General features: G+C 40.2%; 1 protein-coding gene across 1 annotated transcript in view; it reads right to left on the bottom strand.

Moving 5' to 3' along the window:
• The window catches only part of unm_sa1614 (un-named sa1614), a 19485-nt gene extending 3267 nt beyond the window's left edge, over positions 1–16218 (bottom strand). The window contains exons 1-28 of the mRNA XM_063910399.1: positions 15558–16218; positions 15185–15420; positions 10802–10874; positions 10490–10635; positions 10044–10118; positions 9814–9863; positions 9259–9388; positions 9029–9114; positions 8807–8882; positions 8594–8674; positions 8316–8413; positions 8088–8157; positions 7892–7979; positions 7538–7586; positions 7224–7396; positions 6740–6873; positions 6342–6433; positions 5980–6166; positions 5804–5889; positions 5597–5712; positions 5133–5200; positions 4940–5047; positions 3924–4227; positions 3020–3187; positions 2824–2887; positions 1861–1904; positions 1297–1448; positions 74–199 (exon numbers count right to left, since the gene is read on the bottom strand). Of these exons, the coding sequence (XP_063766469.1) occupies positions 74–199; positions 1297–1448; positions 1861–1904; positions 2824–2887; positions 3020–3187; positions 3924–4227; positions 4940–5047; positions 5133–5200; positions 5597–5712; positions 5804–5889; positions 5980–6166; positions 6342–6433; positions 6740–6873; positions 7224–7396; positions 7538–7586; positions 7892–7979; positions 8088–8157; positions 8316–8413; positions 8594–8674; positions 8807–8882; positions 9029–9114; positions 9259–9388; positions 9814–9863; positions 10044–10118; positions 10490–10635; positions 10802–10874; positions 15185–15310 (2970 nt within the window). The 5' untranslated portion in view covers positions 15311–15420; positions 15558–16218. The remainder of the gene's footprint in view (positions 1–73; positions 200–1296; positions 1449–1860; positions 1905–2823; positions 2888–3019; positions 3188–3923; positions 4228–4939; positions 5048–5132; positions 5201–5596; positions 5713–5803; positions 5890–5979; positions 6167–6341; positions 6434–6739; positions 6874–7223; positions 7397–7537; positions 7587–7891; positions 7980–8087; positions 8158–8315; positions 8414–8593; positions 8675–8806; positions 8883–9028; positions 9115–9258; positions 9389–9813; positions 9864–10043; positions 10119–10489; positions 10636–10801; positions 10875–15184; positions 15421–15557) is intronic.

Here is a 16218-nt window from a genome sequence, read left to right as displayed (position 1 = left end):
GTGGAAAAAGCACCTTCACAGTTGTTGAAATAGACCAATGGGAGTACCAATCAGTCAGGATGCTGATACTTACCCACCAATCACTGTCCTCTTTGCCCAGGACCACCAGCACCTGTCCCTCAAAGAAGCTCAGCTCATCATGGTGGTCGGCCTGGCAGTCGTACAGCGCCTCCACCCTGCGGCTCGTTGTACCTCGAGGCTGATGGATGTAAGCAAAATTCACTGGAAAAATGTCCCAATTATAATAAATATTAATACATTTCCATCATGATTGCTAAGCCATCAGTAGTAGGTGGTTCCTCTTATTTGGGATTGATCAGCTGTTGAGGGCTTAAGGGCGGTTTCTAAGGTACTGCTGAACTGTGGTTTCAATAGGGGAGTCACATAATAGTAAAACTATTTGAATTTCAGTTTCATTCTTTTTAGTATTGTGGTACTACTACTGAAACATAAATAAAAGATTGGGCATATTCTGTCTCTACTGAGAAGAGGAAATTAAGTATTAAACTAATCAAAAAGTAGATAAATGAATATTAAATGTACAGAGTGCCATCTTAGCACACCGAAGAATTGCTAAGCAACTCATCCTTGTACTTCCAGCAGTACAAGGATGAAGATGTGTTTTGACATATTGTCTTTGGGTGGGCGTTGTCTTGCTGTGGCGGTGCCGCCGACTTGGATGGGTGGATCCACATTGTGGGGGTGATCATCTTGGGTGTGGTGTTGCTGCAGTGGCAGGATGCCACTTTCGTGATAAATGGTGATAAGGTGTCTGTGTGTATGTGTGTAATGGGTATATATGTATGAATTCATGTGTATATGGGCGTATGTATATATGTCTATATGTAGGTATACTGTATATTATGGACTGTATATACTTCAGCTTTAGAAAATATTCTAGTTCGGTGCTTCCAAGTGGATAACCTTAATGATATATCATTATTTTCAGTTATTAATTGCATTAGTTGCAAGTTTAATTTAATTTTTAACTAAAGGGAGCAGGTAGTAGTTTCTCATAGTTGTATGATTTAATGAAAGGGGGTGGTATTAAACAAGTGTATACTTCTTCCCACTCCTTTTCAAATTGTTGACACATGTTTTTCTTGCACATTTGAAATAAATTACTATCAATTAATCAAAAAACCCAATGGACAAAAATTCAAAACATCAAGTTTTATTTTTCTTCTTTCTCCACCATGTGTTCCCCAGATGGAAACCCTCAGGGGGACTCTTGATTATAAGTGCTTTGAAAGGATTTCATGACGATCTTAAATTTAATGTTTATGAAGATCTCACCAATGATCTGCGAGGAAGCGGCTGGGGGGCGGGACGTTTGTCGTTCTCAAAGCTCTGGGAGCGCTGATTGGTGGGTGAGCCGTTGGGCGGAGCTTTCCTGGCAGGGTGCAGGAAGTGGGAGGAGCTACCGTCACTGTCTGCCCTCCGAAAACCTCAGATAAAGAAAATGTAATCGTTGATATTTCAAAGAGAAACTGAAAGACATTTATTTCTGAGAAACTACCCATAAAAACCAACAGCAATCATTGTTTTACCTTGTCATATTTTTTCATATAAAACGTATAAATATAAAAATATAAATACATTGGAAATATAACATTTAGTTTCATTATTGCTTTGCAAGAAATGCAATTTAAATCCAATAATTGTTACCAGGGCGACATATTAAAATCTAGCTGATATTACTATCTAAATGTAAAGATTGTGTTTTACAGTCCAACCAAGTAGTAGAGGAATTCCAGGAGTCAATAAAAATAAAATATCCTGGGCCGACGCACACATAGCTACCGTTCATCAGACTGCAGACTGATAAAACAGACGTGAATGTTTCCCAACAGGAAGTACCTCTCTCTGGTCGTTCCGTCAGCGAGCTGAGAGGAGAAGATGGACTGGAAACAGAAAGAAAGACAGACAGACAGACAGACAGACAGACAGACAGACAGACAGACAGACAGACAGACAGACAGACAGACAGACAGACAGACAGACAGACAGACAGACAGACAGACAGACAGACAGACAGACAGACAGAAAAAATAAATGTATTTCAATCTGAACACTTCCACAAAGCGTTAAATTCTTATTCAGTCCAACAGAGGGCGGCACAGTCTCAGTTTGGTTGAAGAAGAGCTGTTCCGTCCTGTCCACAGCTGGTGTTATTTTACATTTAGTAGCTTGTTTACATTGTGTACAAGGTGTATCTGTTTGATATTATAATTCTAATTGAAAACTGATAATAGAAATAAGCATTCATTTATTATAGCAGATGTGGAATCTTTTTATAATATATATGAAGCAATGTATACATAGTATTAAATTCAAGAAAAAAAGGAAACAAGAATGAGAAGAATATTGCTGAAATGCAGAAGAAATATATGTGGAGTGAACAACTGAAAACTTGCATATTTGAATTAAAGTAAAACTATTATTTTCAATATCAATCTGCAAGAAACTACATTTTTGAGTAATTGTTTAGACTAAAATATGCCTGGATTTTTAAATCTAATAATACAGTATTAATAAAAATAATTGTACGTGTTACCATGATATCTCCTGAGATTTTTATAGCAATGTAAAAAACCCTGTTTATTCCTGTCATCGTCATGTCAGGTTCTAATGTTTTCATTTCATTTAGTTTAAAACGGGATAATATTTAACACTACTGTGTTAGACAGTTCAGTTCCTGGTCCAACAGGACATCATTTACTTTACATATTCAATCAGATGCCTCACTCCCCCTCCTGTGTGTGTTGTAATGAAATGTAAATGCATGTTTAAATTTAGTGTCATTATGACTCAGATACTCACACACACTTCTTAAAGGAGGAGTCTGGACCGCTGTAGATCCTCGGGCTGGTTGGCAACCCGTAATCTACACACACACACACACACACACACACACACACACACACACACACACACACACACACACACACACACACAGTTAATTACTCAGTATTACACTAATTGGCAGACTAATTGCCGCCTGTCTCTCGGATGTTACCGTGCTTGCTGGACTCGGAGCAGCTCCTCTTGTGTCGGACGGCGATGGGAGGGGGGGGCGTTGACTTTCTGTTTCCTGTCAGCGAGAAGAAGACTTCCCCCTCTTCCTCCTCTTCATCCCCAGCTCCTTCTCCCCCAGCAGGAGGGGGAGGGGGAGGAACGTTGGGGGCTGGAGGACGGCACAATGAATAAATGTTGGATTTATTTATTCAGAACCTTTTTAACTATATCTGATTATGTTTTAATATGAATCCTTCCTGTGTTCTGATCTGATGTTTTGATTTGTGTTGAGACAACATTAATACATTGTTCATTTTTACCTATTCTTGTATGGTGAGTACAATATGACTGTTAGATATAATGCTGTTGAATTTAAGACATCATACGATTTTATGTTAAACAGGCCTTTATAGTTACACATTTTGAATTGGTCATTACACAGCTTTAGTTACTTACTTTTACAATTATTAGAGAATACGAAAAAAATTATTAATTGGGAAATAAACACCAACATATATTTACAGGTTACGATATTTGGCAGCAGTATACAGCGTTATTCAAATGAGCTCCACTTCTATTCACTGTGATATAAACAATAATGTGTCAATAATCATAGTCCAGTTATTTTATTTTTATATTTGTATTAGTTCTTAAATTGGTAATTACACTTAATTGTGTCGTTTAATTTAGGTAATTTGTATATTGGAATCCATTATTTTTATAGAATATATACACTTGTATTTATTTTATTGATTTGGTATTGCCACTAGTCACAAACCATAAAATATGAAAGAGAGGAAGAATTTGCATTGTTTTTCCATTCAAGTTGCAGATGAGGGTAGAGAAACTCCTTGAAAGATAACAATATATCAATAAAACTCACAACATTCTAAATCTGAGCTCACCTTTAACTCGGGGGGGCAGCGGAGGTGCAGGGGAGGACGGAGGAGGCGGAGGGGGGCTGGAGGCGCAGCCAGAGGGCCGGCTGTGAAGCTCCATAGCCATGGCGAGTCTCCTCCCCACGCTCAGCAGACCTCCTCCCGATCCTCCCGCCCCTCCAGCTCCTCCAGCTCCTCCTGAACCTCCAGAGGAAGGCAGGGGGATGGAAGAGGAGGCAGGCTGACTGAAGCTGAATGCCCGGGAGTTGAAGGAAAAGGAGGAGGTGAAGGAGGAGGATGAGAAAGAGCGCTCCTTCTTCACAGGACCGTTCTGAAACAGAAGAGGAGGAGCGTCACATCACTAAAATACAATTATTATTCAAATTAAACTAAATGCACTGAATGGATTTACCTCAATTTCAGCGTCTGGACATATGTTGGTAAATATGCTAAACAATGAATGCTTCATGCATATATACATATAGAACACATCAATATAAAAATAAAGAAATACAAATACAAAAACATCAAAAAAATGAAGTGTTTTCTTTTTTGATTTAATTGTAAGATCTAAGACTTTGCTTAAACCCACTAAATCTTAAATGTATAAAGCATCAAGAAATGGCAGATTATAGTATAAATAATAATAAATATTATTATTATAAGAATAATAACAAAGCTGCTCTCGAGAAAACGCAGGATGAGCTGTAGCAATAGACCATCATTTTCTGACTGCTGTTATAATCAACAAAGTTGGAAAATTCATGTTAAGCAAATGTATAAATATAAAAAGGAGTTAGGACTTGATCAATATTAATTTCTTCAAACACATTTTCGATCATGAAATACCTAATAATGATATTTGAGTTTCCTGTTTTCATGTTTTTTGGGAATTCAATTTTTTTGTCACTTCCTTCAATGGAGAATCTTTATTTAAAGCAGAAAACAAAAAAACATTTAAAGTTATAGCAGAGTTGTGCTGATATTTTTGTTCTTGAAAAACAAGAAATAAAGCAGAATAATCAGCTTGTTGACATGGTTACCCTGTCTTCAAAGTCATCGTCACTGTCGTAGAGGTCGTCATGACGAAGCCTCCACTCGTACTCAACGTTCACATGATGGTCGAAATGGTTGGACTGGGCCTGCTGCAGCTGCAAGGACACAACGCGGTTAAGATTTATAATATAAAGAGTAACGTTCAACAGCCACAGACGTGCAGCAGAGTGACGGCCTCACCAGCGCCTCACAGTGGCCGTGCTTCAATCTGCGGCTCACATCCAGCGCGGTCTCTCCTAACTCGTTCTCTGTAAGCACACAAACAAACAAAATGTTACTGAGATGTTCTCTGTCATGACTATCCACAGGAGCATATGTGTGTTTCTACATTTGTGATGACCAGTTGAAAGTAGAGATGTTTTTGTAAAGTAACTTTTACAAAAAATATATTCCCTAATTAACCAAATGATCCTCAATTTGAAAAAATATTATCACTTAGGTGAATGTATTACATTTTTTTAAATGTCCAATTTTTCTTTCCATATCATCACTTTCTGAAAGTGTCCTCCCTTTACATTTTTTTACGGTGGTCCTCACACATACTGTGTACATATATATACAGTGTATATATATGTGTGTGTGTGTGTGTGTGTGTGTGTGTGTGTGTGTGTGTGTGTGTGTGTGTGTGTGTGTGTGTTTATTACTGGTGTGTGTGTTGGCCCTGGCTCTCAGCAGCAGCCTCACACAGTCACTCTTGTTGTGCAGACAGCTGTAGTGCAGCGCTGTGTTTCCTGCGGACGTCTGTGCGTCCACATTTGAGCTGAAGACCAAAACACACACACGGGTGAAGAAAGGTAAACATATGAACACACACTTCACATAATTAGAAATTCTCGGCAGAAATCACTGACCAGTTCTGAGCTAAGAAGTCCAGGATGTGCAGCGATGTCCTGTCAGCCAATAGGACGGCAAGATGGAGCGCTGTCTCCCCTCTCTCCTGTTGGCATGGAAACAAACTGCTGAGTTTATGTGGGTGTTGTGTGTTGGCTAATGGAGTTTACCTTATTGGTTACGGATGTGTGTGTACCTGTATGTGTGCATGCAGTGGCTGGCTCAGCTCGGTCCTCTGGGCGTGCAGCTGGATCAGACTGTAGATGTCGCAGCTCTTTGTCGCCTCCTGCAGGCCAAACCGCTGCGCTGCATTCGAGCAGTGGTTCCGTCTCACAAAATAACCTTCCTGATACTTTGACAGGATGAAGTCTTTACGCTCTCCCCTGCACACACACAAATGTACCGTTCAGCTTTATTAAAATGAAAAAAATTCTTGTTTGGGTGTTTTAAAAAGGTGAAGCAAACACAAAAGAAAAAGAATATTGTTTAATGTTTGCTACACAATGTTTTGAATGAATTCCCACTCATTCTCAGTGTGTGTGTGATTGTGTGTCTTACATGTGGCTTTCCTGGGATGGTTTCATTGATGGACTCAGCAGGTTTGCCTCCAGTATTTCATTAAAACCAGAGTTACCAACATTCCTGGCCAACTGAAAGAAAGGAAAAATATATAATGTCATCACCAAATTACAGCATACATTTAATAACGTTCAAGCCTTGGTCGTGAGAAAACTTTATAATGTATCAACATTTTTTGTGTTTGTAAATGTTCAGGGAATGCAATTGTTTTTTCTAGTTTGCCTTTTTGCCTTCCCTTTTTGGAAGTGTATGTCTTTGTGTTTTGTAACAGCTGAAGATGATGGTTTTACAAAAGAATGAGGTTTGATGTAGCTCAACACTTAACTGCAGGACTGATTATTGTTGGATTAGCATATTGGCTAAAAGCGTGGACCTACCAACAGGTCTGAAGTCCCCAGACTGTCCAGACTCAGAGACTGGATCCTAGAGACGTGGACCCCCATCTCCCTGTGGATCCCTGAACACTCGATACAAGTCAGGATGCCCAGGTTGGTGGAGAGCCATCCAGGATCTACAGAGACAGTGTTATTATGTTTATCATATTTCATCATGTGTTTTTCCATAGAATTGTCCATACATGGAAGTATTCCAACCCCTGTTTGCATGCTCAGTATATGTATTTTAATCGTTTTTGCAAAGCATTTTGTGCTACAATTCTTGAATGAAAGGTTTCATAGAAATACGGTTTTACTATTATTGATTATTTTGGGTATCCTTGAACAGCTGACGAACAGGAAACAAAAACAGACACTTGTTTGGTAATGGTAGTTAAACCAAGGGCTTATGCTTTGCTCAATTAACAGGGCCTGTTTCACTATGTTCTGTAATAGTATTGTACTGATACAATGATATATAGATAACCTGGAGCTCCGCAGTCACAGCAGCTGTTGTTTCCTGGCATCCGCCGGATGTCTTCAGTGATGGCCCGCGTCAGATCCTCCACGCTGCTCTCCCCTCCTCCTCCCCCTTTAAATCCCCCGTCCAGAGCCGCATTCAGAGCCTCCTGCTTACTGTTACTGAGCACCGAGATCCAGCTGCACACACACAGCAAATCACACATTTTAAAACTTTTTTACATTAATGTCTTTATGATAATTATCATACATACAGGTGAAAACCAGGTATCAAACTTCATCAAAAGCTTGTCAAAAAAATAAAGTTTCTTTTTTACATACGCCACACACTCGGCATCCTCCTCTGCCATGAAATGGTAGGTCCGATTATCTGGAGGAAAAAGTGACTGTTATATATTAAGAAAATAAACATGTATACCATAAACTTTCTGCATAGATGTTCTGGAGTGGACTAACTCTTATAAACTAAACAGTATGTGACGTTGGTTTCAATGGGAGCTTAGGGGACATATCCCTGTCAAAATTTAGAACATGTGCATATTTCGCAAAAATGTAATTATTTGACATATACATTACTGCATTTAACTATCAACTAACTACTTAAAGATTGCTTTGTTGGGTTTGCACATCACTTGTTTTTATCTATATATGTTTTTGCATGCGTGTGTGTCTTACGGGAGATGAGGTCAAAGCACTTTTTGTCCTCCACACTGGGTTTAACCTGACAGGTGAGCAGGTTTAGTCTGGTAGGAGGTTTATTAGGCTGAGAGAGAGAAAGAGGATGTAAACACTTTAATATTCAAGGTCAAGAGTTACAATGTATAATCACACAAACACACTTACACACACACATACACACAGATGAACTCACAGTGGCATGTGCGATGGTCAGGTAACAGTTGTTTACTGAACATTTCCTCTTCTGCCACATTTTTCTCAAGCTGAAACACAAAGACAAACAGCATTAGTCCTAAAACTACTTATTCTGATGGTCAGCGTATCATTTTATTCAAATATATGTATTTAAAAATATTATTATAAATATAATATTATTATTTGTTTCACCTGTTCTGGGGACTTTTTTAATTAAAATGTTTACCCGTCACTTTTTTTGTAGAGAAATCCTGTCCTCTCTGTCCCATACTGTTTGTCTCCGAGCAGCTGATGCATACTATACACCTGCTTAGGTAAAGATTCCTACACACACACACACACACACACACACACACACACACACACACACACACACACACACACACACACACACACACACACACACACACACACACACACACACACACACACACACACACATGAATGAATAACCCGTTGAACACTATTGAAGTATTAGTTAGCATCAGTGTTTGTGTCTCAGACCTGCTCTGCATTGACGGCCGGCCTCAGCTGATCTCTGAGGGTGACCAGTTGTTTTTTCTCTTCCTCCTGACGCTGCTTCACCTGCACACATACAACAGCTCCTCTTAGTCTACCTTACGTACATTGATTATTGTATAGAAATGACACATTTTAGCCAAGATGTAATCTGCATACTTTGACTCCAAATTATAGACACAATATTAAAGTGTATACCGTGTTCAGGACTCCATTCAACTCCTCCATGTACTGCTTCAACCTCTGAGTGGTGGAAACACACTCCTGCAGGAAGCTACACACACAGATACAGTATAAACAGACATGTTCAGGGTGTGTGTGTGTGTGTGTGTGTGTGTGTGTGTGTGTGTGTGTGTGTGTGTGTGTGTGTGTGTGTGTGTGTGTGTGTGTGTGTGTGTGTGTGTGTGTGTGTTCTGTTACTTGTTGTGGCTGTGGTAGTGTTTGATGAGGTTCTGCAGGAGGTCGACGCCTCTCTTCGTCTTTATCTCGTTGACCTTAATCAGATACTAGCAGAGAGAGAAAGAGGAGCAGAAATTATAGTAGAAAGAGAAAACCGGTGGGTAAATGAGAAGTAGGAAGAGGAAGAAGAAGAAGAAGCAGAACAAAATAACAACAACAACAACAACAACAACACAGTCGGAGTCACTGACCTCACACATGCTCAGTTGGAAGGAACGTCTCTCCTTCTCGAGTTCCTCTGCAATCTCTCCTCCACTGACCTCGTTCCTCACCATCCCATACTGACGAGCCAACTCCCTCTTCTCCTTCTCCACCTGTTTACTGCACACACACGTTTGGCAAATCACAAATGTGCGACTGCAGTTAGCATTACTATTCCCCAGAAAGTTCACCAAATTTGAACTCCTGTCCACTCCCCCTCCTCTTTGCTCACGTAGAATGAGTGAAGCATGAGGTTGGCCTGAAGTCCTTTAATCATCCACTAATAACATCTGTCTTTTTTAAATAGGTCATTTTTGTTATAGAGATAAATCCTGGCCCCAGCATACAGAGCTCCTTATCACAGGACTATCCATATCCAGATGCTTGATCAAGTTACAGAAAACCTTGTAACAAACTTAACAAGGTTTCGGAAACCATACCAATGATATTAACAAACACACAACTAAGAATACAGACTAACTACTGTAATGTGAATTTTAACCCTTTTGATGTGCTTGACATCATTTTGTGTTATCATCACTCACAATCTGCTCTCATAGTCCCTCCATGCTTTGTCAAAAGGTTTCTTCAGATCCTACAAAGAGACAGAAGAGAAGACAGGATTTTAGATTCACCGATGAAGCTGTTCAGTAAACACTTCAGTCAGCCAGCACCGTCAGAAGTCTATAAGGATTAAAACTAATACAAAACTAAACTGTGGTGAACATTTTTTCCAGGCAGGGAATATAAAAGTAAGAAAAGATTAAGTTCTCACCCCCTTTACCTCCCTCAGGTCTCCTTTAACCAGAGAATCCAGGAAGAAGTTGATGTTGTGGAGCATGCTCTTTAACTGCACACAAAAACACCAAAACACAATTAAAGTAACTTCTGCCGTCAACAAAAATAAAATCATGATAGACAGACCTTGGTAATAAAAGATCATTCGCAGCATGTTTTCATTGAATGGTAATTGAGTGACATGGAGACTAACAACCACAACCAGTTGGTTTTTAAATCAATGTTTTCTCAATGGAGAGTAAATTGTGTTTGGGCATACATTTTAAGTTCCCAGTAATCCTTTGTTGTGGTCAAGAGGGGTTTAATTACAAACCAAACTGTTGTCCTCTTTAAGCCAGCCAAGCGTAACACAGAAGCTTTAGGACTACACTTGCTTCTTAGTTTAAAATGTAAGCTGATGTTACTGTTCTTTTTGTGACTTACCAGGTTCTTCATGGGAGAGAGGAGCTCTTTAGAGAAGTCGGCCAGACGGCAGAAGGCTGAGCCGACCTCCGACTCTCCGTTTGAGTGACAGTTCACCGACAGCTTCTCCATTGAGTTAATGTACTGCTCCAGGTGAGAGACATGGTCTGCAGAGAGAGGGTGTTAGTAGAGTAAGTAACAAGTATGTGTGTGTGTGTGTGTGTGTGTGTGTGTGCATGCGTGTGTGTGTGTGTGTGTGTGTGTGTGTGTGTGTGTGTGTGTGTGTGGTGTGTGTGTGTGTGTGTGTGTGTGTGTGTGTGTGTGTGTGTATACCTTGTCCTGAGACGTATTTGGCTTTAGCAGCTTTTTTCATCTTCTGCAACACCAAGCGGTCACTGTCCAAAACCTGAGCACACACACACACACACACACACACACACACACACACACACACACACACACACACACACACACACACACACACACACACACACACACACACACACACAAACACATACATGAATATTTATAAGTTTCATACATTCATGTTTTAATCATCAGTGTGGTAAATCTGCTGAACAGGTGTTTGTGTGTGTTCATGTAGAAGCCCTAATTCACCTGCTGACTCAACACACACACACACACACACACACACACACACACACACACACACACACACACACACACACACACACACAGAGGACAAGCTTTGTTCTCTGACACGGGCAGCTGCATTCCGGCCTTGCACTGAGAGCTCTGTCTTTATTTCTGGGTGAATCAGACACACACACCTTTTTCACAGAAGAGATTTTGCCTTGTCATGGTAGGACAAAAACACAGGCCTTATAATAATACTGTATAATAAAGGATCTATTCAAGTTTCTCAGTAAGCCATGACAGTGGGACAGTGACTCGATATTAACTATGCCAGGGAATAGCCTGACCTTACGATAGGCAATGTTACAAATAAAAGATCAGGATTGTTTTATGATTGTAATGTCATCTGTTCATCAATGAGATGATGCGATTTCCTTTTGGATATTAAATTCACAGGTTTACTCAATAAAGCTCTGTGTATTTGATCCAGAAACAGTTTTTTAAAGGGATATTTCAACCCAAAATCCTCAAAAATACATACTTTTCCTCTTTCCTGTCTGCTATTTATAAGTCTAGATAGTTTTCATGCGAGTGGCCTAGTGTTGGAGAATGCATCAGTATCTTTGCCTCATGCTGGGGGTGTTTCTGTATAAATAAGCTGTTCTGTATAAGTGTTCAAAAGCAGGTGGATATAGAACAGGTGAGATTTATATCTGTTCAAGGGGGGGAGAAACTCCCTGGAGGGAACTTTGGGATTTTAGCCTTTGAAGACCATTTACATGCACAATAACCTACTGTATATAACAAACTACAGGAAAGGGAAAACACCCAAAACCATAATACAGTATGTCCTCTTTAAGAATATATCAAGGACTAGAGAACTTATTTCTCAAAAGGATTTGGAAAAGACTCGTCCATGCATTTATTTTCTGGAGACCCGACAACTGTAACGGTGCTTTTACAGGTCTCCCTAAAAAGAAATCAATTACACAGCTGCTGCCCTAGTCCTCGCTAACACCAAGAAAGTGGATCACATCACTCCGAGGACTTCACTGGCTTCCTCTCTGTGAAATAATTGATTTAAAAATACTGCTACCGGTTCACAAAGTACTGCGGGACGAAATACATCTTCTGCTACATTACAAAACACTCTCATGCCTGCCTTCTCTCCCCAGAGTCAAAACTAAATATAGCATTTGTTTATTATGCTCCATATATCTGGAAGAAACTCCGGTTTGCTGCTATTCTCACATTTTTTTAATCAAGGCTAAAGACTCTTTGTTTACTGCTGCTTTTTACTCTATAAAGGTTAATCATTTATTACAATGCACTATAACTTTTATTCTTGCATTAAGGGCTACCACAATTTAGAAATCTTACAACACCATTAACATAGGCAAAGAATTTACGATAACAATATAATATATATATATATATATATATATATTGTGCGTGACACTAATATTCAATATTTTAATATATATTGTTGTCAATACCAGTCTATTACAACATAACTTTATAATTCTTATTTTAAACGTCTAGTCTGTTGGCTTTAACGATGGCTTTAATTGTATTTGAATAATTGTATGTAATGTAAAACACTTTTGAATTGCCTTGTTGCTGAAAATACTATATCAATTAAATTGCCATGCCCTTTAAATTTACATTTGATTATTTATAAAGCAATTTGTAATTCCCAACTTTCTATCAACCCAGGCAGCATCAGCATGCGGGTTTGCAGATTATATGATATCCTCATTATTAATCACCTCTCTGGCTACTCCTCATTACCGTTAAATACAAAGACAATGAATACTAATGAGGGATAATCTGTTTCCGTGGTTACATTCGCCAACTCCGTTGGGGGTGAAAAAAAAGCAGGGGGGAGCAGTTGTAGTTTATTTGTTTTTAGGGCATTTCGAGGATCCGAAAGTCTTCGGATCAATGACTCCACTGACCAAGATTGTGTGTCAGTGTGTGTGTGTGTGTGTGTGTGTGTGTGTGTGTGTGTGTGTGTGTGTGTGTGTGTGTGTGTGTGTGTGTGTGTGCGTGTGTGCGTGTGTGTGTGTGTGTGCCCTGAAGAGGCCACCCACTCAAAGACAACCAGAAATCATCCTAACAGAACAGCAACTTCTTCAAAACAATGAATCAAATTGAATTGTAGAAAAGTGTAAATAGGAAATAATTAAACAACTATTTAAATGATGGATTAATTGTTGAACTATTCAGACAAACAAGAAATCTGAAGATGTGAGCATTGACTCTGAAAGGCCGGATTAAAGCGAGAGGAGCACCCCTGAGGCAAGAAATTAGCCATGAACATGTCAACCATGAAATCATTTTTTACTAGCTAAACATTCACACAGGGACTCAAAACTGGTCCAAGTTTTAGAACTGGAGGAGATTCATTAACTTTCTTCTACCTTCTATCATGCTTCGGTTTTCTGGAGCAGATATTGTAGGAAATCTATTCAAATAGCCTCCTTGCACGGTAACCGTAAATTCTACTTCCGCTGTTACTTGTATGCGCGTCTAAACTTCCGGTCGAACACTTCCGTGTTATGATAGCGTTTGACAGCTGGATACCGGTAACCGGCTTTTACTATTTAGAAGTGTACAATGAGTGTGTTCACAATAAAAGAAAGACGACTGACCTTTCAAAGGGTGGGGACATCGGCACTGCACTGTTGTGTACCTCAGTGTACGAATTCTTCGAGGTACAATAAGCTACTTTCCTTTCATTCATTTCCCGTTGACCCGGCGGTACGGGCCGAGTGGCTGAGGAGAATCCGAAGGGATAATTTCAGTCCGACGAAACATTCAAAGGTCTGCAGTAGGCACTTTAAAAGCACAGATTTTGTCGTGACAGCCGGGGGACTAAGAAAACTCCAAAAGGGATCAGTCCCTGTTCTGTTTTCTTGGAACGGGTTTGAGCTATCGGCACCTAGACCGAGTGTTTGGGAGAGGCGCCCGCGGCCAGATGTGGAGAGTCCCGATGTCTCTGACAACGAGATGGAAATCGCGGCTGTAGCTACTGACCACGACTACTCGGTGTTGCCACAAACGGTGATACGAGCAAGTGACTTGGTTGAGGACAACGAAGCCTTGCGTCGGAGGATTTTGGACATTGAACATTGAAAAGTCGAGCAAAGACGACGTTAAATTATAAAAGTAAGTAAAGCTATTACCACAGTAATATCACTATGTAAGCGCTAATGTTAGCTATGTAGCTACAATAATATTGTGCCATAGTTACAACTTACCTTCATAGTTGTCGATATAACTGGATAGGTACATTTTGTATCCCTTATCACGTTTGCTCTTCGGTGTAGAACTGCCCATCCGAACAAGTCGGTGGACATCTGAGATGGAAATGTTTGGGAGATCCTGCAGGCATCTAGTGTAGAAACTCGCCATGTTTGACGTTCACCGATATCACACCGGAAGTTTAGAAGCGCATACAGTAACAGCGGAAGTAGAATTTACGGTTACCGTGCAACGAGGCTATTCAATTAAAAGCATTACCGTTTGCTTTGGTCGTTGCAATTCTGGATATCATTTAATTCTGCCACTGTCCCTTTTCAGAGTTTTTAGGTTATTTATTAAATGGCTGTTGGTTTGTTGGGACCTGTTATAATTGTTTTAATATTCAAAATAAGATGGATTTGTTAGAGAAAGTAAAGGTAATTGACATCCAAATATTACATATAAAACATTTATGTATAAGTTCGTCTTTGCAGAAACTGTACAGTTAGTAGCACATCATGTTTTTGTTATTTGAAATGTGTCTTATATTGGGTTTTATAATTGTGTGTACGTGATGCTACAAATTGACCTGAAGCATAAAATTGTTGAAATTTAATTTGAAAATGTTTTGTGAGTATGCAAACTGTATATTAACAAATGTAATAGTGATAACAAATCAGCAGATTATTAACTATATGTTCAGAGATTTGAAAATGCAACAGTGTTGTTGCCATTTTAATCCATAAAAACTGCACATTTCGCACAAAGAAGATGAAGTTATTGGGGGGCCCTCAGGTAAATTTTGCCCCAGTGCCCCTGGGCATCTCATTCCAGCCCCCCCCCCCCCCCCCCCCCCCCCCCCCAGGTACTGACCTCCTCCAGCAGGTAGACGGTGTTCCTGCAGTTGATCATCTTGGAGGTAAAGGAGGAGGTGGTGGGAGAGCTCCAGTCCTCCTGGACCTCCTGCACGAAGTCTGACACAGACACGCACTCCGGCATGGTGCTCCTGAACCCGGGACACACCGGGACCACCCAGGCCTTTCAAACACCGGTCCGGCACTGACAGATCAATTCCACACAAAAGACCCGGGGAGTCAGGAGGAAACCTGCTATAAAACATAATAAAATAATGTACGTTTAAAAGTCCACTGTGCAAAGGCGAAATAATCCCATTAGTGATGTTCCCACACGCCGTGAACAAAGATTAGCATTAAGAAACTGATTTTAAAAAACGGGAATTAAGGACCTGATCCGGTGCTTCCTTCCTCAGTGTGACTTCACCGCAGCATCAGCCTCCTCTTCCGCCAGACAAAAGGTGATCAAATCCAGCAGCAAATAAACATTAACAGCAGATTCAGCAGGAAAGCGATGACAATAAAAACCGTCACGGGTCATAAGAGTGTTAAACACAACGATGTGTCCCCGGTAGAGCCGCTTTATCCAGTGATGAACCCGTGAAACCCGCCCGGGTCTGTCGGTGTGTGAACCGGCTGACAAAGAGCGGAGCAGCTGAGCAGAGAACCGGAACCCTTTGCACCTGGACCGGGTTCAGAGGAGGGAATCAACCCGGTGTCTACTTTCCGCTCCTGGAACAGCTTTATGTCTTTTCATCATCAGCTGATTTATTTTCCTGCTTTTTTTCTTCTTTATTCAAACCGCATGGAGAGGCGCGTTCACGTTGAGCGACGGTGGCGGGGCTCTTTTCAGCGGGAGCGCGCAGTGCTGACCGAGCACAGAGGTAAACCCCATTACATCAGTGTGTGTTCAACTCATTCATTATTCATGAAAAACCTGCTGAAAAACAGCCTTCTACTGTAATAGAAAATAGAGGCCATTTTCACAAAAAAAAAAGAGAAAAATAAATAAAAATACACACTCATCACGAACATGGAAATCCTCTCTTTCAT

Source organism: Eleginops maclovinus, chromosome 20, assembly GCF_036324505.1.
Source record: "Eleginops maclovinus isolate JMC-PN-2008 ecotype Puerto Natales chromosome 20, JC_Emac_rtc_rv5, whole genome shotgun sequence".
NCBI classification, from domain to species: domain Eukaryota; kingdom Metazoa; phylum Chordata; class Actinopteri; order Perciformes; family Eleginopidae; genus Eleginops; species Eleginops maclovinus.
Note: the sequence above shows the minus strand (reverse complement) of the source record. Positions and strands in the feature narration are given on the sequence as shown.